This window comes from Carcharodon carcharias, chromosome 1 (assembly GCF_017639515.1).
Source record: "Carcharodon carcharias isolate sCarCar2 chromosome 1, sCarCar2.pri, whole genome shotgun sequence".
Lineage (NCBI taxonomy): Eukaryota > Metazoa > Chordata > Chondrichthyes > Lamniformes > Lamnidae > Carcharodon > Carcharodon carcharias.
In genome coordinates, this window is record NC_054467.1 from 227108178 (window position 1) to 227134295 (window position 26118).

The 26118-nt window shown below is 41.2% G+C and overlaps 1 protein-coding gene across 2 annotated transcripts in view; it reads left to right on the top strand.

Moving 5' to 3' along the window:
• letm1 (leucine zipper-EF-hand containing transmembrane protein 1) overlaps positions 1-26118 on the top strand; it is a 122243-nt gene that overhangs the window by 91491 nt on the left and 4634 nt on the right. For both annotated transcript variants that reach the window (XM_041187670.1, XM_041187680.1), the window contains exons 10-12: positions 1844-1999; positions 13740-13874; positions 14248-14435. In XM_041187670.1, coding sequence (XP_041043604.1) covers positions 1844-1999; positions 13740-13874; positions 14248-14435 — 479 coding nt within the window. The remainder of the gene's footprint in view (positions 1-1843; positions 2000-13739; positions 13875-14247; positions 14436-26118) is intronic.

Here is a 26118-nt window from a genome sequence, read left to right on the forward strand (position 1 = left end):
CTGATTATCAGCTGAAGGGGTGGTAGATGGTAATCAGCAGAAGGTTTCCTTGCCCATGATTGACCTGATGCCATGAGACTTCATGGGGTCCAGAGTCAATGTTGAGAACTCTCAGTGCAACTCCCTCCTGACTTTATACCACTGTGCTACCACCTCTGGTGGCTTTGTTTTGTCAATGGGACTGGACCTACCCAGGGATGGGGATGGTGGTGTCTGTGACGATATCTGTAAGGTATGATTTGGTGAGTATGACTGTGTCAGGCTGTTGTTTGATTAGTCTCTGAGACAGCTCTCCCAATTTTGGCACAAGCCCCCACACATTAGTAAGAGTTGACAAGGTTGGTTTTCCCATTGTCGTTTCCAGCGCCTAGGTCAATGCTGGGTGATCCATCCGGTTTCATTCCTTTTTGTAGACTTTGAAGTGATTTGATACAACTGAGTGGCTTGCTAGGCCATTTCAGGGGGCATTTAAGAGTCAACCACATTTGTTGTGGATCTGGAGTCACATGTAGGCCACACCAGGTAAGGACAGTAGATTTCTTTCCCTGAAGGATTTACGAACATATGAATTAGGAGCAGGAGTAGGCCACTAATAGGCTAGTAGTAGGCAACAAATATAAAAACAAATTGTAAAAGCTTTTACAGGTATGTAAAAAGGCAGAGTATGCAAATAAACTTAGGTCCCTTGGAGGCTGAAACAGAAGAAATTACAAATGGAAATAAAGAAGTGGCAGAAGTGTTCAAACAAATATTTTATTTCTGTCTTCACAATAGAAGACATAGGAATATACCAGATACAATGGGGAACTAAGGGTCCAATAAGAGTGAGGAACTATAATTAATATTAGTAAAGAAATTAATGCCTCTTGTAGGTGGTATACACAATTGCCACTGTGCGCCAGTGGTGGAGGGAAGGAACATTTAAGTTGCTGCCCATGAAACAGACTGCTTTTTCTTGAATGGTGTCAGGCTTCTAGAGTGTTATTGGAGCTGCATTCATCCAGGAGATGGCTTGTTCCTAGTAGATGGTGGACATGCTTTGAGGAGTGAGGTTCTTGTAGCAGAATTCCCAGTCTCTGACCTGCCCTTGTATCCATAGCATTTATATGGCTAGTCCAGTTCAGTTTCTGGTCAATAGTAACCTCCAGGACGTTGATGATGGGGGATTCAGTGATAATAATACCATTGAATGTCTCTCTTGTTGGAGATAGTCATTGCTTGGCACTTGTGTGATGTGAATGTTACTTGCCGCTTATCAGCACAACCCTAAATGTTGTCCAGGTATTACAGCATGCAAAAACAAACTGCTTCAGTATCTGAGGAGTTGTGAATAATGCTCAGTACTATGCAATCTTCAACAACTATCCCCACTTCTGACCTTGATGGAGAGAAGGTCATCAATGAAGCAGCTGGAGCTGGTTTGACCGAAGACGCTCTGCAGCGACGTCCTGGTTCTGAGGTGATTGGCCTCCAACGACCAGAACTATCTTCCTTTGTGTTAGATATGATGGCAACTAATGGAGATTTTCCCCTGATTTTCATTGATTTCAACTTTGATAGGCTCCTTGCTGCCACACTTGGTAAATGCTGCCTTGATGTCGAGGGCAGTCACTTTCACCTTACCTCTGGAATACAGCTATTTTGTCCATGCTTGGGCCAAGGCTGCATTGAAGTGTGGAGCTCAGTGACCCTGGTAGCTGTGTTTCATACATGACAATAACAACTAATGTACTTAATTAATTGTAAGTGTTTTAGGCTGAAACGAATGGCACTAGATAAATGCAAGTTTTTTTTTCCCTCTCTCTCTCTCTCTCTCTCTCTCTCTCTCTCTCTCCTGCCACAGAAGGAAATAGAATCAGCAGTGAATCTGGAAGCAGCAGCTGTCAATGTGAAGCAAAGCCAGATTGCTGTCGATACAGAACAGGAATTAGCTAATGTAGACCTGGCAATGCATTCTGAGACCTTGAAAGACACAGCGCCAGTACTGGAAGGAATTAAAGTATGTTTTAATGTGAAGGTCAATAACCTTCATTTATACTTATTTTTAAGCTGTTCATGGTAGGTAAACACTGTCCTAATAACAATTTGGTTTATTTTTTTCTAATCAGAAATCACTCAAAGGTTTTTGTTGACATGACTCTATGAAGCTGATTTAACACACATTCCCTTTGTATTGCATAACATTTTGAAGGAATAACATGTCAAGTACATGCAACAACCACTTGGTGAACGTCTCAGGGCTTAGCTGGGTGATGACTGTTACTATTTTTTATTCTAAGAGATTAAGGTCTTCAGTGACAACTTTAAGTGCAAGGTGCTGTGATTGGCCCAACCTGTATTGTTGCTGCTTCCACTTGACTTCGAAAGGGCCTTCATTGCTAATGAGGTTGCTTTGGCTTTGAAACAAATGTTTTTCTTATAAACATTCGTGGTTTTAATTACATGTTAGAATATTTCCCAGTCAAAGCACTCAACTAGTGTTTTATTTATACTTTAATTTTGTAAAGCACATAGAATGGAGATATGCTAGTGGTTTAAAAAGAACCCTGTAAGGATAATTCAATGTGTTTTGGTGTAATTTCTGGATTTGGGAGGGTTTCCCAGATTATTTGTACATGGAAACCTGCCATCATTACATGGTCTAGCCTATATGTGACACCAGAACCACAACCATGTTGTTGACTCTTAAATGACTTCTGAAATAGCCTAAGAAGCCACTCTTGAGGCATGAGACTGAGAAGTTAATTTAATGTGACATATCTGTACTGGGAAAGACAGAGAACATTTGTTTTATACAAAGGTAGTGACTTCTTTAGAGAGTGCTAGTTGTGATTGGTGGAACAGACATGGCACTGAAGGCTCCCCTTCAGCAGCTGCAAAGCTGCATAAACAGAATAAGCTACAAGGTCATCTGTGCTACAGTGTCCCAGTGTGACAGGGGGAGAGTGTGACAGAAGGTGTGCAGGGGATGCGGTGTGTGACCGGGACGAATGTGACAGGGGAAGAGTCTCATCTGGGCTACAAGCCCAGCTACACATTATGCATGTGAATGTGCAACATACAAATGTCTGTCATGGTGCATTCATTGTGTGCAACTCTAGTCATCACTTGCATGTTCAGAGAGTGGGGGCTCATGGAAGATGGATAATTGGCGTTGTGGTTAATGACGCCTTTTTGCATCCCACATTTGGTTCCTTTCCTCCGCTTTCACACAGATATTTGCATCCACCAGGCAGGTCTTTGAGAGTACCATCATGAGAGTGGTGGTGAAGAGCTAATTCAGGTGTTTGGACAGGTCACCACAACTATGCTAGCCGTGAAGGACTGGACCTTGACATAGAGGAGTGAATAGAAACAGAAAATCCTGTGCTCCGAGTGTTAGAGCTAAAGATGTAATGTGTCTGTAAAAGGCCTCGTTTTTGAGAAGGCCATGTTTATGGCACAGGCTTTTACCCATTAAGTGCCTGCAGAAGTCACAAATCTTGACTGAAAAATCTGATCAATACTTAGGATTTTTTTTAAAATTGAAATATATATATCAATATATTTGTTTTATTGCAATATTAAACTCTCCAATAACTTGAACTATTTACAAGGATGTACCTTCAATCAATGATATACTTTTAATGTTTTGAAATAAAATTTTAATTAGTAGCAAAAGCACATCATAAACAAATAAATTGGGCTGAATGGCATCCCTATTTGTACTTTCCTTGGGTTGTCTGTTAGAACAGTGCATCAATAACACAGGAAGTTGTTACAATATACATGAGAAATTTAATGGTATTGAGCAAATAATGAGCTGTTTTAGCCACTTTTTTCATTTTGTTTTTCCATGCTGTCACAGTTTGAGAAATGGCAAAGATATCTACGCATCAAGGTTGGGTGTATATCTCTCCATATTTTTGGCATTTTAATTTACATGTATGCAAATTCTCTTATTTAATGCCTAATATCTCCCTAATATCTCTGTTTTCTAAATCTTTCTGCTCTTCATATCTTACAGCAGATGTGTTCTCCCCAGGCCAAAAAACTATGTAGCAAACTTTGCTGTAGTTGTCTGCAAGGGCTGCTCTTGGTGAGCTACTTCTGGAGATGCTTAACAGCCATCTTGCTCATTAGTATCCTGTGCCTGCTCTGTCTATTCAGTGACATGGCTGACATCATGAATTCTCAGTGTGGGAGATTTGAATACCCCATGACACAGTAAGCAATAATTAAAAAGGTTACTAGAATATTGGCCTTTATCTTAAAGGGGCTGGAATACAAAAGGGTGTAAGTTATGCTACAGTTGTATATATCTGAGGTTAGAACATCTCTCAAGTGCTACATTCAGTTCTGGGCACTGCACCACCAGAGTAAAACAATATTCTGGTCTAGGAGAGGGTATAATGGGGTTAAAAAGTTTAAATTGTTGTATAGATTAGGCTTGTATTTACTTGACCACTGCACATAAAAATGGTGTCTCCTCTTGCCTCTGGCTCATTTGCCATTTTCCTCAAATCTGTGAGCTTTGGTTGCCAACACTCTTCAAGTGGAAACTGTTTCTCCTTATTGACTCAGTTAGAGCTCTTCATGATTTTGAATGCTTGCTTTAATAGTTTCCCCTTAACCTCCTTTCTTCTAAGGAAGGCAGTCTCAGTTCCTCCACTTTCACCACATAACTGATGCCTCTTTTTTGGTAAGATTCTCCTAAATCCCCTCTCCAAGGCCTTAACATGCTTCCTAAAGTGCAGTGCTCTTAATGGATCACAGTATTCCAGCTGAAATCTAGCCAGTGATTTATAAAGGTTTAACATAACCTCCTTGCTTTGTACTCTATGCGTTTGCTTATAAAGACAGGAATCCTCTCAACAGCCACATAGACTTCTAGTAAGTAAAGCTACTAAAAAGTATGGAAACAAGGTGGCTAAATGGATTTGAGATACAAATCTAGCTGAATGACCTACTATACCTATGTAATGGAGTAAAATGGGAATTCTGAGTATTAATGGGTAGCCACACAATCTCAGTGTCCTGTTTTGATTGTCCAGTACTATAAAGTATATATTTTACACTAAAAAGGATGCCAGTCAGCCCATCGAGCCTGTACCAGCCAAGAACAATCCAGTTAGTCCTACCCTCCTGCTCTTTCCCCGTATTTCTGCAACTTTTTTCTCAAGTATTCATCCAATTTCCATTTGAAGGTGATATTGAAACTTTATCCACTACCTTAACAGCAATGCATTCCAAATTCTAATCACTCGTTGCGTAAAAAAGTTTGCTCTCATATTGGCCCTGGTTCTTTTGCCGATAAGCTTAAATCTGTGCCCTCTGGTTATCGGTACATCAGCCATTGTGAATATTTACTCTATCTAAACATTTCATGATTTCAAACACCTCTATTAATCATATTCTTAGACTTCTCGGATTCAAGGAGAACAGCCACAGCTTCTCCACCCTATCTGCACAATTGTAATTCCTCATTCCTGGAACCATTCTAGTAAATCCCTTTTGTATCCTTTCCAAAGCTTTCACATCCTTCCTAAAGTGTAGGCCCAGGATTAGACACCATTCTCCAGCTGGGCCCAAACTAGTGTTTTATATAGGTTTAACAAAATTTCCTGGCTTTTGGACTTGCTGCCTCCAAAACCCAGGATCCCATATGCTTCATTAACTGTGTTGCTAACTTGTCCTGTTACCTTCAAAGATTTGTACACAAATACTCCCTAGTCTTTTTCGTCTGGCACTCCCTTTAAAATTGTACTATTTAGCATGTGTTTTCTCTCCTTCTTCCTACCAAACTGTAGCACCTCATACTTTTCTGCATTGATTTTCACCTGCAATATGTCTTGCACATAGCACCAGGCTGTGTGTCCTTTTGAAGTCTGTTACTATCTTATTGTTTACTGCAACTATAAATTTCAGTGATGCAGATTTTGAAATTGTCCCCTGCATTCCCAAGTCTAAATCATTAATTTATATCAAAAATAGTGGTGCCCCAGTACTGAAATCTGGGGAAATCCACTGTATGCCTCACTCCTGTCTGAAAATAGTTTTTCACCACAACTCTCGTTTAAATCCCTTACCAATTATCTATCCTTGCTCCTATTGTGCCTTTTTTATCCACAGACTTCAAATTTGCTAACAAGCCTGAAGCGTTTAAGTTCATATACACATAAATTGCACTGCCCTCATCCACTCTCTCTGTTCTGTCATCAAAAAACTCAATCAAGTTCGTCAAACACAATTTGACCATAACAAACCCGTGCTGATACTCCTTTAGTAGCCCATGCTAACCCAACTGGCTTTTTGGTTTCTCCTACCTGACAGACAATGCCCCAGACACAACCAGCACCCGCCTTCCCTGGATATGTCCACCGGCAGGACAGACCCAGGAGAGGTGGTGGCACAGTGGTATACAGTCAGGAGGGAGGTGCTCTGGGAGTCCTCAACATTGACTCCAGGCCCCATGAAGTCTCATGGCATCAGCTCAAACATGGGCAAGGAAACCTCCTACTGATTACCACGTACTGCCCTCTCTCAGCTGATGAACCAGTGCTCCTCCATTGTGAACACCACTTGGAGGAAGCATTGAGGGTGGCAAGGGCACAGAATGTTCTCTGGGTGGGGGCCTTCAATGTCCATCACCGAGAGTGGCTCGGTAGCACCAGAGCTGGCCGAGTCCAAAATTACATTTTTGCTAGAGTGGGCCTGTGGCAGGCAGTGAGGGAACCAATAAGAAGGAAAAACATACTTGACCTCATCCTCACCAACCTGCCTGCTGCAGATGCATCCGTCCATGACAGTATCAGTAGGAGTGACCATCACATAGATGTTGTGGAGACAAAGTCTGTCTTCTCATTGAGGATATCCTCCATTGTGTTGTGTGGCACTACCACCATGCTAAATGGGATCAATTTTGAACAGGTCCAGCAACTCAAAACTGGGCACCCATGAGGCACTGTAGGCCATCAGCAGCAGCATAATTGTACTTAAACATAATCTATAACCTCATTGCCCAGTGTATCCCCCCACACTACCATTACCATCAAGCCCAGGGGGCCAACCCTAGTTCAATGAAGAGTGCAGGAGGGCATGCCAGGAGCAGCACCAGGCATACCGAAAAATTAGGTATCAACCTGGTGAATCAACAGGACAACTTGCGTGCCAAACAGCATAAGCGGCTAGTGATGTACAGAGCTAAGAGATCCCACAACCAACGGGTCAAATCTAAGCTCTGCAGACTGCCACATCCAGTCGTGAATGGTGGCGGAATATTAAACAGCTGATTGGAGGAGGAGACTCCTCAAATATCCCCATCCTCAATGATGGAGGAGCCCAGCACATCAATGCGAAAGATAAGGCTGAAGCATTTGCTACAATCTTCAGCCATAGGTGCCGAGTGGATGATCCATCTCAGCCTTCTCTGGAGGTCCCTAGCCTCTCAGATGCCAGTCTTCGGCCAATTCAATTTACTCCACGTGATATCACGAAACGGGTGAAGGTACTGGATACTGCAAAAACTATGGGCCCTGACAATATTCCGGCAATAGTACTGAGGACTTGTGCTCCAGAACTTGCTGTGCCCCTAGCCAAGCTGTTCCAGTACAGTGACAACACTGCCATCCACCCTGCTATGTGGAAAATTGCCCATGTATGTTCTGTACACAAAAAGTAGGACAAATCCAACCCGGCCAATTACCGCCCAGTCATTCTACTCTCAATCATCAGTAAAGTAATTGTAGGGCTCATCAACAGTGCTATCAAGCAGCACTTGCTTAGCAATACTCTGCTCTCTGATGCTCAGCTTGGGTTCTGCAGGGCCATTCAGGTCCTGACCTCATTACAGCTTTGGTTCAAACATGGACAAAAGAGCTGAACTCCAGAGGTGAGGTGAGAATGACTACCTTTGGCATCAAGCAGCATGGTATCAGGTCAAACATGGGCAAGGAAGCCCCCTGCTGATTACTATGTATCCCCCCCACCACCCACATCTCAACTGATGAATCAGTGCTACTCCATGCTTAACACCACTTGGAGGAAGCACTGAGGGTAGCAAGGGCACATAATGTACTCTTGAGTGGGGACTTCAATGTCCATCACGAAGAGCAGCTCAGTAGCACCATAACTGACCGAGCTGGCTGAGTCCTGAAGTACAGCTGCTAGACTGGGTCTGCAGCAGGTGGTGAGGGAACCGACAAAAGGGAAAAACTACTTGACCTCATCCTCACCAAACTGCCTACCACAGATGTGTCTGTCCATGACAGTATTGGTAGGGGTGACCACCACACAGCCTTTGCGGAGACAAAATCCCATCTTCACATTGGGGAATACATTCCATCAAGTTGTGTGGCACTATCACCGTGCGAAATGAGAGAGATTTCAAACAGATCCAGCAGCTCAAGACCGGGCAACCATGAGACTCAGCAGCAGAACTGTAGTCAACCGCAATCTGTGACCTCATTGCCCGGCATATCCTCCACTCTAGCATTACCACTAAGCCAGGGATCAACCCTGGTTCAATGAAGAGCGCAGGAGGGCATGATATGAGCAGCAACAGGCATACCAAAAAATGAGGCATCAACCTGGTGAACCTACAATACAGGACAAACTGCATAAGTGGCACGCTACAAACAGAGCTAAGCGATTCCACAACTATTGGATCAGATCTAAACTCTGCAGTCCTGCCACATCCAGTTGTGAATGGTGGACAATTAAAATTAAACAAGTCACTGGGGGAGGTGGCTCCACAAATATCTCCATCCTCAATGATGGGGCAGCCCAGCATATCTGTGCAAAAGACAAGGCTGAAGCGTTTGCCACGATCTTCAGCCTGAAGTGGCAAGCGGATGATCCTTCTCTGCCTCCACCTGAGGTCCCCAGCATCACAGATGCCAATTTTCAGCCAATTCGATTCACCTGACATGATATCAAGAAATGGCCAAAAGCATTGAATACGGCAAATGCTATGGGTTCCTGACAATATCCTCACAATACTACTGAGGACTTGTGCTCCAGAACTTGCAGCACCCTTCACCAAGCTGTTCCAGTACAGCTACAACACTGGCATCTACCCTGCAATGTGGAAAATTGCCCAGGTATGTCCTATAGAATATAGAAACTAGGAGCAGGAGTAGGCCATTCAGCCCTTTGAGCCTGCTCCGCCATTCATTATGATCATGGCTGATCATCCAACTCAATAGCCTGCTCCAGTTTTCTCCCCTTACCCTTTGATCCCTTTCACCCCAAGAGCTATATCTAACTCCTTGAAAACATACAATGTTTTGGTCTCAACTACTTTCTGTAGTAACGCATTCCACAAGCTCACCACTCTCTGGGTGAAGAAATTTCTCCTCACCTCAGTCCTAAATGGTCTACCCCATATCCTCAGACTGTGACCCCTGGTTCTGGGCTCCCCCACCATCGGGAACATTCTTCCTGCACCTACCCTGTCTAGTCCTGTTAGAATTTTATAGGTTTCTATGAGATCCCCCCTCATTCTTCTGAATTCCAGCAAATATAATCCTAACCGACTCAATCTCTCCTCATATGTCAGTCCCGCCATCCCAGGAATCAGTCGGGTAAACCTTCGCTGCACTCCCTCTATAGCAAGTACATCCTTCCTCAAGTAAGGAGACCAAAACTGCACACACTATTCCAGGTGTGGTCTCACCAAGGCCCTGTATAATTGCAGCAAGACATCCCTGTTCCTGCACTCGAATCCCCTGGTTATGAAGGCCAACATACCATTTGCCTTCTTTACATACCATTTGCCTTCTTTACCGCCTGCTGCACCTGCACGCTTACCTTCAGCGACTGGTGTACAAGGACTCAAGTCTCGTTGCACATTCTCCTCTCTCAATTTATAGCCATTCAGATAATAATCTGCCTTCCTGTTTTTGCTACCAAAGTGGATAACCTCACATTTATCCACATTATACTGCATCTGCCATGCATTTGCCCACTCACTCAGCTTCTCCAAATCACACTGAAGCATCTCTGCATCCTCCTTCCAGCTCACCCTCCCACCCAGTTTTTGTCATCTGCAAATTTGGAGATATTACATTTAATTCCCTCATCTAAATCATTAATATATATTGTGAATAACTGGGGTCCCAGCACCGATCCCTGCGGTACCCCACTAGTCACTCCCTGCCATTCGGAAAAAGACCCATTTATTCCTACACTTTGCTTCCTGTCTACCATCCAATTTTCTATACATCTCAATACACTACCCCCAATCCCATGCACTTTAATTTTACACGCCAATCTCTTTTATGTGGGACTTTGTCAAAAACCTTCTGAAAGTCCAAATAAACCACATCCACTGGTTCCCTTTCATAAATCCATGCTGACTCTGTCCGATTCTGCCACTGTTTTCCATGTGCTCAGCTATTAAATCTTGTATAATGGACTCTAGAATTTTCCCCACTACCGACGTCAGGCTGACTGGTCTATAATTCCCTGTTTTCTCTCTGCCTCTCTTTTTAAATAGTGGGGTTACATTAGCTATCCTCCAATCTTTAGGAACTGATCCAGAGCCTATCGAATCTCAGAAGATGACCACCATTGCATCCACTATTTCTAGGACCACTTCCTTAAGTACTTTGGGATGTATATTATCAGGCCCCGGGGATTTATCAACCTTCAATTCCATCAATTTCTCCAACACCATTTCCCTGATTTATTTCAGTTCCTCCCTCTCACTAAACCCTATGTTCCCCAACATTTCTGGTATGTTATTAGTGTCCTCCTTTGTGAAGACAGTGAAGTATGTATTTAGTTGGTCGGTCATTTCTTTGTTCCCCATTATAATTTCCCCTGTTTCTGACTGTAAGGGACCGACATTTGTCTTCACCAATCTTTTGTATACAAATAGCAGGACAAATCCAACCCAGCCATTTACTGCCCCATCAGTCTACTCTCGATCATCAGTAAAGTGATGGAAGGGGTCATCAACAGTAGTATCATGTGGCACTTGCTTGGCAATAACCTGCTCACTGATGCTCAGTTTGAGTTCCAGCAGGATCACTCAGCTCCTGACCTCATTACAGCCTTGGCTCAAACGTGGACAAAAAAGCTGAACTCCAGAAGTGCAGCAAAGCAGCATTTAACTGAGTGTGGCATCAAGGAGCCCTAGCAAAACTGAAGTCAATGGGAATCAGAGGGAAAACCCGCTGCTGGTTCAAGTCATACCAAGCAGAAAGGAAGATGGCTGTGGTTGTTGGAGGTCGGTCATCTCAGTTCCAGGACATCACTGCAGGAGTTTCGCAGGGTAGTGTCCTAGACCCAACCATTTCAGATGCTTCATCAATGACTTTCTTCCCCTCATAAGGTCAGAAGTGACATTTGCTGATGTTCAGCACCATTCACTCCATGTCCAAATGGGGCAGGACCTGGACAATATCCAGGCTTGGGCTGACAAGTGGCATTTGCGCCACACAAGTGCCAAGCAATGACCATCCCCAACAATAGAGAATCTAACCATCACCCCTTGATATTCAATGGCATTACCATTGCTGAATTCGCCACTATCAACATCCTGGGGTTACCATTGACCAGGAACTGAACTGAACTAGCTATATAAATATTGTGGCTACGAGAGCAGGTCAGAGGCTGGGAATCCTGTGGTGAGTAATTCACTTCCTGACTCCCGAAAGCCTGTCCACAATCTACAAAGCACAAGTCAGGAATGTGATGGAATACTCATGACTTGCCTGGATGAGTGCTGCACCAGCAACACTTTCAAGAAGCTTGATACCACCCATGACACAGCAGCCCACTTGATTGGCACCCTATCCACAAACATTCACTCCCTCCACCACTGATACACGGTGGCAGCAGTGTGTACCATCGACAAGATGCACTGAAGGAATTCACTAACCCTCCTTAGACAGCACCTTCCAAACCCACAAACTGCCATCTAGAAGGACAGCAGCAGCAGGCACCTGGGAACACCACCACCTGGAAATTCCCCTCCAAGCCACTCACTATCCTGACTTGGAAATATATTGCTATTCCTTCACTGTTCCTGGGTCAAAAACCTGGAATTCTCTCTGTAACAACACTGTGGGTGTACCTACACCATATGGACTGCAGCGCTTCAAGAGGGCAGCTCACCACTACCTTCTGAAGGGCAATTAGGGACGGGCAATAAATGCTGGCCTAGCCAGTGACATCCATATCCCATGAATGGATAAAAAAAAGTCAGCCCTTGTTCCCATTCATGATTACTATATAGCGATGATTAATGCATTATCTGTGAAAAATACCTAGCTTGGTTTTAAACCCATCCCACCCAGTCTTGTGGTTGAATAGCATTCACTGTCTAGAATAAGCTAGGTACGTTATGCTTGGGTTCATATTCCCATAAGGAATCTTTGTTTTCTTGGTATGGAACTTGAAACGTGAGCGTTATGACTCTGTATGCACTTAATCTATTGTACCTTTGTTGAATTTTGCATTTTTGTGCCTTGTAAGTAAAAAATTAAATTTAAGTAGAAGGAAAAATATTACAAAACTAAGAAGTACCTGTTCAATGATTGTTTCCTTTAACCAAACTAGCACTGCATTTTAAGCCCTTTCATGATTTTGTTTTTCATTCCGAACTATAGTTCATTGTGACGGACTGGAGGCTGTAACTTGAAAGTGTGCTTATGTCCTTGTCAGATTTTTTGTATGGTTATTCTCTCAAATCTTTATAGTAGAGAAGGAGGTCAATTTTGATACTGCCAAACCTTAATCTAGTTATCCCAGTGACCTCTTGTGATAGTGTTCTATAGCCTAATAACTCAGTGTGTGAAAACATTTGTTCTTACTTCCCCCCCCATTGTTTTAGTGATCACTCTTGAATTTGTGTTCCCTTATTTACAGACTCACCAATGAGTGGAAACACACTTTCACTATTTACTCTCTTGATGCTTTTTTGTAATTTTGAAAACCTCTTCCAGGTCTCTACATAGTCATCTCTGTTGCAGTGAAAATGCCATAATTTGCTTGAGCTATTCTCCATGGACCAGATCTTGCTGTGAAATTAATGTCATGTTATTCTCTGTTATTAATGTGCAATTCAGCCAATAACTTCAGGGGATTAAGATGCAATGCAAGTTACACATCTCTAGAAATTACTGGTTGATTTATGCCACTCCAACATATGCTTCACACAAAGGCACATTATCCTTAGCTTCTCCGTTATTTTTGAGAGCTAGCTTGATTTGCACGTTAATTGCCCAATAAGCATCCTTCCAACAAAATAATTGTTAATGCATTTGCCAATTAATCTTTCTGACCCAGAAATGGTACAACTTAAAATATTCAGTTTCATTCCTGCAGGTTGTAAATTGCTGAGACTTTTATTTTTAAAAAAATAATCCTACTTTTTGTTTCTTTCTCTCTCAATTCGTTATTTCATTCCTTTTCAGTGCCTGATTTAATTCTAAGTCATCCACCCTAATTCAACCTCCTCCTTTCAGCCCTATTTCTTTCTTAACCTTTAAACCTCATTGATTAAGGAGATCTACTATTGGTCCCATGTTCCCTAAGATCCCAGGTGCCTATTGACCTCACTACGCTGTTATAAGCCCAGACTTCCAGCAAGCTAAGGGCAAAAAAAAATTCAGTTGAAAGGTATAGTAAATGTAATCGCATATGCCGAAAATGCTTCTCTCCAGCAAGATCTGACCCATTATTATTTCAAACATGTAACTATCCTCAAACTTTAAATTATAATTCACCCTGACTTACTGCATTACTTTTAGGGTGAAGAGATTACAAAAGAGGAAATAGATATGCTCGGTGATGCTTGCACGAAGTTGAAGGAACAGAAGAAACTATTAACCAAAGAGAAGGAAGAGCTCGAGGAATTAAAGGGAGATGTACAAGAGTATAATGAGGTATGAAAATATTTGGTTTAGTCAGAATTAAATATTCATATCTATTTTTCCTCTCTACCCTAAGTTTGAGTGATTTACTTGAGACTACATCAGCGTACAAATTAAAGAGAAATGTCGTATCTCCCTGCTTGGACTGAACACTACACAAAATATAACAAACTTAAAAATTGCTGAGATCCACCTAGTTATTTTTCTCTAGAGATAGCAATGCTAAATTTGCTGTGTAAATACATGCCTAATTTAATTTGTTTACCTTGAAGGCAGGTCAGTCCCATGATTACAATAAATCCTTAAAATAAGATTAATTTGATCACTTGCCTCAGATTATGTCAGATATATATCTGTTGAAAGATTTTCTTGTATTCCATTATAGGATTTAGAAGAAATTAAGAAGGAATTGTCCAAGACTGGAAAGGAAACAATCGTAGAAGAGTCCAAAGCTAGCAAACTATTAACGAAGAGAGTAAACCGAATGATCGGTCGGATTGACACACTCATTGTTAAGCTGGAGAAAGGCAAAGAGGTGTTGGATGGACAACTGGACAGTGATGCAACATCTGGGTATGTGGCTGTAATGCTACATAAATAGTTTATTTTGCTCTTATTGCTGTTGATAATTTAAACTACTACTTTTGATTTGCTTTGTGGGCCTAAAAAAATTCCTAATATTTAAATCTTCATTATAGAAATTGTACGCTTTTTCGCCCATCTTTTTGAATCATTGATCTGAACTGAGTTGAAAGCACTATTTCCAGGCACATTCTTCTGAAAAAATATTTATTTGAACTATTCAAATTACGTTGGAAAGCTCACAATAGTTGACTTTGAAAGTTTATTTTCACACTAATCAATGGAGTTATGGTAGTTGTAGAGTAGAATATCTCAGAAGTAAACTGCTTAAAAAAGGCATAGCTTCATTTCCACTAATTTTAAAACAGTGCTTCCTAGTTCTGGAGTCACCCACAAGAGGAAACATCCTTTCCATGTCCACCTTGTCAGGATCTTGTATACTTCAATCAAATCACCCCTCACTCTTCTAAACTCCAGTGGAAGCCCAGTCTGTCCAACCTTTCCTCATAAGACAACCCACTCATTCCGGGTATCAATCTAGTAAACCTCCTTTGAACCACCTCCAATGCATTTACATCCTTCCTTAAATAAGGAGACCAAAATTGCATACACTATTCAAGGTGCAGTCTCTGTATAACGAAAGCATAACATCTTTATTTATATGTTCAATCCCTCTCATAATAAAGGATAGCATTCCATTAGCCTCCTTAATTATTTACTGTACCTGCATACTAATTTTTTGTGGCTTATGTATTAGAACACCTAAATCTCTCTGTACCTCAGAATGATGCAGCTGTTCTCCATTTAAGTAATATTCTGCTTTTTTTGTTCTTCCTGCCAAAGTGAACAACTTCACATTTTCCCACATTAAACTCCATTTGCCAAATCTTTGCCCACTCACTCAACCAATCTATATCCATCTGCAACCTCCTCATGTCCTCTTCACAACATACTTTCCTACCTATCTTTGTGTCATCTGCAAATTTAGCTACAATGTCTTCATTCCCCTCATTTAAGTTATTCATGTAAATCGTAAAAAGTCGAAGCCCCAGTACAGACTCTTGTGGGGCTCCACTTGTCACATCCTGCCTATCAGAAAAACATCTATCTATGCATACTTTCTTCATGCAGCAAACTTTTTTTCACTCAATTAATTGTTAGGATTTTGAAGGCACTGACTGCTAAGTTGGTGGATGCAGGTTCAGTAGTAGCCTTTAAAGGGAAATTTGATATATACTTGAAGGGAAAAAATTGCGGGTCTAGGGGGAAAAGAGCAGGGGAATGAGACTAAATGGATTGTTCTTTTAAAGAGACTCGATGGACTGAGTGCCTTTCTTTTGTACTCTACTATTCTTTGATCACGTTCAGTCCCAACAATCTTGCCTAGTGATTTCAAGGCAGGAAAATAATGCCAAATTGCTTCCTCTGTGGCTGATACTTCCGCTTGAAAGACCGAAGATTGTTGCTATATCCTCCTGTTGAATGAGATCAGGTGTTCCCTGATGTTCACTATGATAACAAGGTCTTGAAACCATTGATTGTCTTGTAAGACGCTAGCAATTTTCCCTTTCTGACCCAAGCACAGCTGTATCTCATTGCACAATTTAAAGAAGTACTTCAGCACCGTTCCCTGAATTAGCCATTAAAATGAAGTATAATATAGCAGCCATGGTGAATTTCACATTCTTCCAAAAGTTGACTGAACTGGCAGTTGAGAACAGCAAGCACCTTGAATAAAATGTTTTAATAAACATATCTATAACATGATACATTTTCAACAGAGCTTCTTGATGTAAAATGCCTCAAAAATTGCTAAACTACTAGTTTAGGGTGATGCTTTGCAATTTGACCTTCAATTTTGCCATAACTCAAGAACACAAAAATACGTGCAAGAGTAGACCATGTCACCTTTCGAGCTTACTCCACCATTCAATACGATCTGGCTTCATCTCCACTTCCCTGCCCACTCCCCCTATCGCTTGATTCCCTGATAGACCAAAGATCTGTCTATTCAAGCCTTAAATGTATTCAGTGATGGAACATCCACAGCCCTGTGGGCCAGAGAATTCCAAAGATTCACAATCCTTTGAGTGAAGTAATTTCCCCTCATCTCAATCCGAAATGATCAGCACCTTATCCTAAGACTGTGCCCCCATGTTTTAGATTCCCCTACCAATGGAAACAATCTCTCAGCGACTCTTTTGAGCCCCTTCAGAATCTTGTATGTTTCAATGAGATCTCCTCTCATTCTTCTAAACTCCAGAGAAAATAGACCCAATTTGCTTAACCACTCATCATAGGATAACCCTATCATTCCAGGAACCAATTTAGTGAACACTCAGCTTTCTTGTCAAGTACACATCCAAGTCATCCAGAGCTCTCACCGAGCTGTTGAAGAAGTTGTTTTCTGCTGTTGTATCCCTCATCAGTACCAATTCTATGGGTTCTTTGGTTATGCACAGGCTTTGCATCAACTCCAAGGCAGAATTTTGTCCTTAGCGGGGATGCTCAGCAGGTGTGGTCGGCACCGCACCGTGATTTTACGCGGACAGGCCAATTATGGCCCACCCAGCGTGAAACGCGAGCAGCAGTGCTCAGCGCTGCCTGTGCGGGCAGGGTGGGGAGGAGGGTAAGCTCTGTAACATATGAGCAGGGACATGTTTTTAATTCAAGTGTTAAATTTTAATTTTATTTTTATTTGCTTTGGGAAACCTCATCCCAGTGTGGATGAGGTTTCCTAAAAAATGCAAAGGCCGCTCAGCCTTTTCACCTGCCGCCAACCATTGGGTTGAACACGCAGTGAAAAATTCAGGGCAATTGTTTACTTAATGGCCTTAATAGGCCTTTTAATTGTCAGTAGACGCACTTCCGGCTCTGGCGCATGCCCGCCAACTGAACTATCGCGAGAGTGTGCATTGACATTGGCACTTCGGCTTTTGATGATCTGCTTCTATCACTGCTTGTTTGTCCCTACAACCACACCCCACCCCCTCCACCTCTCTGTCTCTCTATCTCTCCGCCCCCCCACACACACACCTTAAACCAGCTTATATTTCAACTCTTTCTTGGACTCGAACTCAAGTTCTGTCGAAGGGTCATGAGGACTCGAAACGTCAACTCTTTTCTTCTCCGCCGATGCTGCCAGACCTGCTGAGTTTTTCCAGGTAATCTGTTTTTGTTTTACCAAGTATGTAAAGGCTATTCTAAAACACACACACCGGAACACAATCTGTCTATCCATCAATAAGGAGCCAGATCACCAGGTGAAAAGTTCACTCTCAATTTGCAGGAAAAGCAGCAAACAACACTATGTTGCATATTCAAATCTTTCCAAGGGAAATGATGGCCAGCTGGTTCAGAATTCTGCACGCTGTATGAAAATATTCCACACATTTGTCACCTCTGGTTTATTAGTTTCAGAGGTGATCTAATCAAGCTGTTTAAAATGATGAAAAGGATTCAGTAGGGTTGATCCAGATTAACTGTTTCCTATGCTGGGGAATTCAGAAGAAAGGGGTTGGGCACAATCTTCAAGTTATATCCATAAAATCAGATCGTGGAAATTTGGAATTCTCTCCCCAAAAGATTGCGGATGTCAATTGAAATTTCAACAATCAACAGATTTTTATTAGGTAGGGGTTTCAAGGGATAATAGAATGGATTTGAAGTGCAGATCTGCCATGATCTAATTAAATCAGGTGTGAGAGGCTGAGATGTAGTTGGATTAATCCCTCCCAGTTTTATACCTCTTGTTCCTTTGATATGTTCTATTCAAAGTCTTTCAGCTTTTTTCTTTATGTCACTGGTTGACCTGGACTGGGCACCACCCTCTGGTTATGAGTATGCTGCTGTGCTACTGAGTCAATGAGGCTTGTGGGGGAGGGTGTTAGAGGAAAATGTCTACAGGTTTGACTTTTAACTCTGGGCCTCCAGATCCAGAAACTGATTGGACACACCCTTTTATCAAACATCTAAACTCCAGGTGAAAATAATCTATTAGTAGCTCAATTGCACATATATCTGGTCCCATACCGCAAAAGTTGCCAAATCTCTGAATGTTATAGATGCGGAGCAGCTGCCAGATCTGGGAAGATGCTTGGGATGCAGAAATGGTTCTCAAGGTCCTGATTTCCTTGCTTTGCTTCTGGCCTCCTCTGACAACTTTCCTCTTGTGTAGGATTACATAGGATTACATTGGGTATATGGTACAAATCTTTCAGCCCAACCAGCTCATGCTGGTGTAGATACTCCACTTGAGCCTCCTTTCATTATTTCTCATCTAATCTACCATCATAACCATTTATTTCCTTCTCCCTTATATGCTTGTCTAGTTTCCCCTTAAGTGCACTGTTTGCTGCAATCACTCCATGTGGTAGCGAATTCAACATTTCTACCACTCTTTGGTGAAGAGGTTTCTTCTGAATTCCCTATTAGATTTCATGGTTTATATTAACAACCTCTAGTTAGGCTCTTCTTCATAAGAGGCTCTTGAAGAAATTACAAGTTTAAGATTTGTCATGTTGGCCTTTTATTGCAATGGGCCTGGGGTACAAGAGCATGGAAGTCTTGGGGCCTTGGTGAGACCTGGAATACTGTTCTCAATTTTTGTCTCCATATCTAAGGAAGGATATACTTGCATTTGAGGCAGTACAGTAAAAGTTTGCTGAGTTGGTTCCTGGGATGATAGGTTTATCTGATGATGAGTGGCTGAATGAATTGGCCTATACTGTCTGGAATTTAAAATAATGAGAGATTACTTCATTGAAACATTAAAGATTCTGAAGGGACTTAAAAGGGTAGACACTGCGGTTGTTTCCCTTGGCTCGGGAATCTAAAACATGGGGGCACAGTCTCTGGATAAGGGGCTGACCACTTAGGACTGAGATGCGGAGAAATTTCTTCACTCAGATTGTGAACCCTTGGAATTCTCAATCCCAGAGGGTTGTGGATGCTTCATCTTTGAGTATATTCAAGGCTGGGATAGATTTTTTAACATTTCAGGGAATCAGAGCATACAAAGAGTGGGCAGGAAGGCGGAGTTGGATGAGACGATCAGTCATGATCATATTGAAAAGCAGAGCAGGCTTGAGGGATCATATGGACTACTTTTGCTTGTATTTCTTATGTTTATAATGATTGTAAACCCGAAATCTTGAAGGCCAAGCAATTGATCCAGGCTTCTGTAGCTAAATTACTGTGTAGGGGAGCACTATATTGTTAATGAGCTTTCAGGTAAATTTGGAACCCCATCTGCGAAAACTGCAATTGACTAATTTGGGATACAAATACCCCAGCTTGTTCAAAGAATGATGTTAGGCATCAGTGACACACCAAACTTGAAAGTGATGGATGAAGTAACTAAATATGCAAGTAAAACCAAGATTAATTGTTTATTTTTATTATCATGAGATTAATTGTGTTTTTTTTTAAGTTGTTGGCCGCCTGGACAATTACTCAAAGCATCTGTCAGATGTAGAATTGTAATATTGATTACTGTACCAGAATTGAGAATTTTTGGCTTGCCGCTCAATTTTAGTTGTTTAAGCTAGCCCATTTGTGATAAAAATTTGTTGTATTCTTACTGGTCACAGAATTGCTAAGTGTTTCTGAAAACTGCAAAGAATATACATTAGCTTGGTACGTTGAAGGCACTGGTATGTGGGTATTTACTTGCTTGTTCTGTTCATTGTGAACTAATTGGCATAAATCGTATTGCTGTTGTAACTGTAATGAACATTGTCACTGAATGTCAGGAACAGATCAGTAGGTCAAACCATCAATCTGTGGGGCTATTTAGTATGTTTGGCAGTTTATGATGTGGGCAAATGTAGTTTTGAATGCTGATACACCATGTTTGATTCAAGTTAAGATAAAGAGTTTTAACGTACCAGTACCTGTGCTCTGCATATTTTCAAATTTGGTCTTGCACAAGGCTACAGTCAATCCGGAGCCAAGTGGACAAGTCAGAAGTTTTTATATAAAAGCACAAAACTGCGGATGCTGGAAATCTCTTGTTGAAGGGTCATTCGGACTCGAAACGTTAACCGTGTTCCTCTCCACAGATGCTGCCAGACCTGCTGAGTTTTTCCAGGTATTTTTATTTTTGTTTCAGAAGTTTCTATAGTTTATCCAATTAGTTTTGTGTTTTTCACCCAAGGGCAATCCCTTTCTAGTTTTGATTCTAAGGAGAATGGAGAAATCGATATTTTAAATCAACTATTCTATACCTCTTTTCATGTTTAGTAAAAAATTTAAAGGTAAACACTTTCTAAGACTGTACTGAATTGTCGTTTGGTAGTACAGAACCTGAGTATTGCTGAAAAAAGATGTGTTGAAGCTTTATGTCTTACACTCATCAGGGCGCTTCGCAAGAATACCAATATAAATGGAAAACAACAGTCTATACCATATGTGAAGAGAGTGATGAATGGTTGGCAAGTGAACTCTGGTAGAGGTGTTGCCATGGAGAATGCACCAGTGATGGTGACTGACAGTTAACTGCCAACCATTGTTTGAAATTTAAACCAGGCAGCATTCACAGTTAGGTAGATGAATTAACAACGCAAATAGATGCAAATGGGTACGATATAATTGCAATTACGGAGACATGGCTGCAGGGTGACCAAGGCTGGGAACTGAATATCCAAGGGTACTCAATATTTAGGAAGGGCAGGCAAAAAGGAAAAGAGGTGGGCTGGCCTTGTTAATTATGGATGAAATCAGTGCAATAGTGAGAGAGGACATTAGCTCAGAAAATCTAGGCGTTGAATCAGTTTGGGTGGAGCTAAGAAGGAACAAGGGATGGAAAACATCAGTGGGAGTTGTCTATAGGCCTCCAAATATTAGTGCTAAGTTAGGGGGTGGCATTAAACAGGAAATTATAAATGCATGTAACAAGGGTGCTGCAGTAGTCATGGGTGACATTAATCTACATAGAGACTGGGCAAACTAAATTAACAATAATACTGTGGTGGATGAATTCCTGGAGCATGTACGAGATGGTTTTTTGGTCCATGTTATGATGTGGCAGATATGTGCCGGGCGGACCAAATCCACAAATGAAACTTTGCCATGCTATCACAATGCTTTTGCAATTTGTATTTAGAACAAGGTGATGTGTGTACTAAATTTAGAAATAATGAGTCCACTAAGACCTTTAGAGATTTGAAAAATTTAATTAAAATATTTATTAACAAAATAAAAAATTTTAAACGCATACATAAGACTGCAATTACTTAAGGCTATAACAACTCCTAAAATACTTAATTAACCTGATTCTCAAATACACACCCCGTTTAAGGCAACAGTCCAAAATAGATTTAAGATTTTTTTTAAAAACAAGCAAGTTAATACAGTACCCACTTGACAATAGAATTCCAAATGGTTTTCTCCAAGTTCAGTTACTGGACACAACAGACTTATGCACAAATGGCTGGAGGCTTTTTCAAGGCTGCTTCACACACACCTGTTAGATCTTAAATGGCCCTCAACATAGCCTTTCATTCTCCTTTATATATGTTTCTCTTTCTTTAATATGTAAATTCCATTGTTCCTGTACCTGCAACTATACCTTTCCCATAATATAAAAACTTTAATGTTGCCAATATTGTCGGGAAAAATAAGCACGCTGCTTAGCGTTGCTTATCTGGCTAGTTGTAAGCAGACTAACATCCCTTTGAAATCCAAACAATCCCTTTACTTATCTAAAAATGCAAATTCCCTTCACACCTTACATGGTATGACAGTAACCATGTTTACTTATTAGCATTTCAAGTGCATTTCTACACCTAGCTTCTTTTGATAATTTCAGGCTTGCAGTCTATCTGACCCCAAATGTTATTAAATCACAGAACCATCTACACTCACACCCATAAACCTACTTTACAACAAACCAGAAAAATTTTATGAAAATTATTATACTTTCGCAACAACCAGTATATTGAAGAACCAACTAGGGAACAGGCTATTCTAGATTTGGTATTGTGCGATGAGAAGGGGTTAATTAATAATCTTGTTGTGCAGGGTCCTTTAGGGAACAGTGACCACAACATGATAAAATCCTTCATTAGGATGGAAAGTGAAGTAGTCCGATCTGAAACTAGTGTCCTAAATCTAAACAAAGGAAACTACGAAGGTATGATTCATGTATTGGCTAAGATAGAATGTCATTAAAAGATATGATGGTGGATAGGCGATGGCTAATTAAGGAACGAATATATGCATTGCAACAGTTATACATTCCTTTCTGGTGCAAAAACACAACAGGAAAAGCAGCCCAATCATGGCTAACAGAAGAAATTAAAGATAGTATTAGATCCGAAGGGGAGTCATATAAAGTTGCTGAAAAAAAGTAGCAAGCCTGAGGATTGGGAGCAGTTTAGAATTCAGCAAAGGTAGACCAAGAGGTTAAGAGGGGAAAAAATAGAGCGTGAGAGTAAACTTGCAAGGAACATAAAATCGGACTGTAAAAGCTTCTATAAGTATGTAAAAAGAAAAAGATTAGTGAAGACAAGTGTGTATATCCCATACAGTCCAAAACTGGAGTATTTATAACAGAGAACAAGGAAATGACAGAGCAATTAAACAATTACCTTAGTCCTGTCTTCATGGAGGAAGACACAAATAACTTCCCAGAAATGCTAGGGAACCAAGGGTCTAGTGAGAAGGAGGAATTGAAGGAAATTAGTATTACTAAAAAAAATAGGGCTTCAGAAATTAATGGGACTGAAAGCTGATAAATCCCCAGGGCCTCATAATCTACATCCCAGGGTACTAAAGAAGGTGGCCATGGAAATAGTGGATGTGTTGGATGTCATCTTCCAAAATTCTGTAGATTCTGGAACAGTCCCAGTAGATTGGAGGGTGGCAAATGTAACCCCACTATTTTAAAAAAAGGAGGGAGGGAGAAATCAGGGAATTGCAGACTCACATCAGTAGTAGGGAAAAAGCTAAAGTCTATTATAAAGGATGTGATAACAGGACACTTAGAAAAGATCAATGGGATTAGACAAAGTCACAATGGATTCATGAAAGGTGAAGTTTTTGGAGGGCTTAACTAGCAGAATAGTACGGGGAGGCAGTGGCATAGTGTTATTGTCACTGGACAATTATTCCAGAGATCCTGGGTAATGCTCTGGGGACCCAGGTTTGAATCCCACCACGGCAGATGGTGAAATTTGAACTCAGTGAAAAGAAATCTGGAATTGAAAGTTTGGCGATGACCATAAAACCATTGCCGATTGTCATAAAATCCCCATCTGGTTCACTTATGTCCTTTAGGGAAGGAAATCTGCCGTACTTATCTGGCTGGGCTACATGTGACTCCAGACCCACAGCAATGTGGTTGACTCTTAAATGCCCTCTGAACAAGGGCATAAGAACATAAGAAATAGGAGTAGGCCATTCGGCCCCTCAAGCCTTCCCTGTCATTCAATAAGATCAACCCCCCGATATTTCAAAAATCTTTCTACCACCTCTTTAAACACTTTCAGTGATCTAGCCTCCACAACTCCCTGGGGTAGAGAATTCCAACCATTCCCTACCCTCTGAGAGAAGAAATTCCTTCACATCTCAGTTTTAAATGAGTGCCCCCTTATTCTGTAACTACATCCCCTAGTTTGAAATTCCCCCACTAGTGGAAACATCCTCTCAATATCTACCCTGTCAAGCCCTCTCAGCATCTTGTACATTTCAGTAAGATCACCCTCATTCTTCTAAACTCTGATGAATAAAGGCCTAACCTGTTTAGCTGTTCTTGCTAAGTTAACCCCTTCATCCCAGGAATCAGTCTAGTGAATCTCTTTTGAACTGCCTCTAATGCCACTATATCCTTTTCTTGAATACAGGGACCAAAACTGTACACCGGGCAATCAGGCATGGCAATAAATGCTGGCCTAGCCAGCAACACCCACATACCATGAACAAATTAAAAAAAAAGATAAGGGAGAACCAGTGGATGTGATGTATTTTGGATTTTCAGAAAGCTTTGATAAAGTCCTGCATAAGAGGTTAGTGTGCAAAATTAAAGCACATGGAATTGGGGGTGATATATTGGCATGGATAGAGAATTGGTTGGCAGACAGGAAACAGAGTAGGAATAAATGGGTCTTTTTCAGAGTGGTGGGTGGAGACACCGCAGGGATCAGTGCTTGGGTCCCAGCTATTCACAATATATATCAATGATTTGGATGAGGGAACTGAAAGTAATATTTCCAAGTTTGCTGATGACACAAAACTTGGTGGGCATGTGAGTGGTGAGGAAGATGTTAAAAAGCTTCAAGGCAATTTAGATAGGTTGAGTGAGGAGGCAAATACATGGCAGATGCAGTATAACACAGATAAGTGTGAAGTTATCCACTTCAGTAGGAAAAATAGAATGACAGAATATTACTAAAATGGTGATAGATTGGGAAATGTTGATGTGCAAAGGGACCTGGGTGTCCTTGTACACCAGTCACTGAAAGTAAGGATGCAGGTGCAGCAAGCAGTTAAGAAAGCAAATGATATGTTAGCCTTCATTGTGAGAGGACTTCAGTTCAGGAGCAAGGATGTCTTACTGCAACTGTACAGGGTCTTGGTGAGACCACATCTGGAGTATTGCGTGCAGTTTTGGTCTCCTTATCTAAGAAAGGATATACTTGCCATAGAGGGAGTGCAGCGAAGGTTCACCAGACTGATTCCTGGGAAGGCAGGATTGTCGTATGAGGAGAGATTGGGTCGACTAGGTCTGTGTTCACTGGAGTTTAGAAAAATGAGAGGGGATCTCATTGAAATATATAAAATTCTGACAGGCTGGACAGACTGGATGAAGGGATGATGTTTCCTCTGGCTGGACAGTCTCAGGATACGAGGTAGTCCATTTAGGATTGAGATGAGGAGAAATTTCTTCACTCGGGTTGGTAAACCTATGGAATTCTCTACCACAGAAGGCTGTGGAGGCCAAGTCACTAAATATACTTAAGAAAGAAATTGATAGATTCCTAGACTCTAAAAGGGTATGGAGAGAGAGTGGGAGTATGACATTGAAGTAGAGCATCAGACGTGATCGTATTGAATGAGCAGCCGCGAAGGGTTGAATGGCCTACTTCTGCTCCTAAGTTCTTTGTTCCTATGTTTAGTGATTATTAGCCTGAGCCATTGATGGAGTATATATTTTTCTTCCTGTTAAAGGAATGGAATGCTGGAGTAAGGTTCTTCAGTCAACCAGTGTGTTTTGGTACTTTTATCTAGTTATTGCACAAGTGATCACAGTCTAGTTTTGGGGGGGCACTGAACCTGGTACAAGAGTAACAATTAGTGCTGAATTTAAGGGAGTGTCTTGTGTAAAAAGCTCATAAAAATAATGGTATGTTTTAAAATTGTGCAGGAATACTTTGTGTTCAAGAAAAAAGTCCTAATATGTCATACTACGGAACATATAGAACATGCTACCTATTTAAGAAATGCATTGTAATACATTTTATGTGCTTCTCACTCATCATGACAGCAATTATAGATTATAAATTAATCTATAGCTTCCATTTTTTTGAATTATAGGTAATGTTCCAGCCAAATGGCTGTCAAAATAATTTCTGGAGCCTGGAAATGGATAATAGATTTGCAAATCTGAAATTTAAGATTCTCCTGCAGGTTCCCTTGTCCTCTACTCATGAAAAGTTTCTATTAACTTTAATTT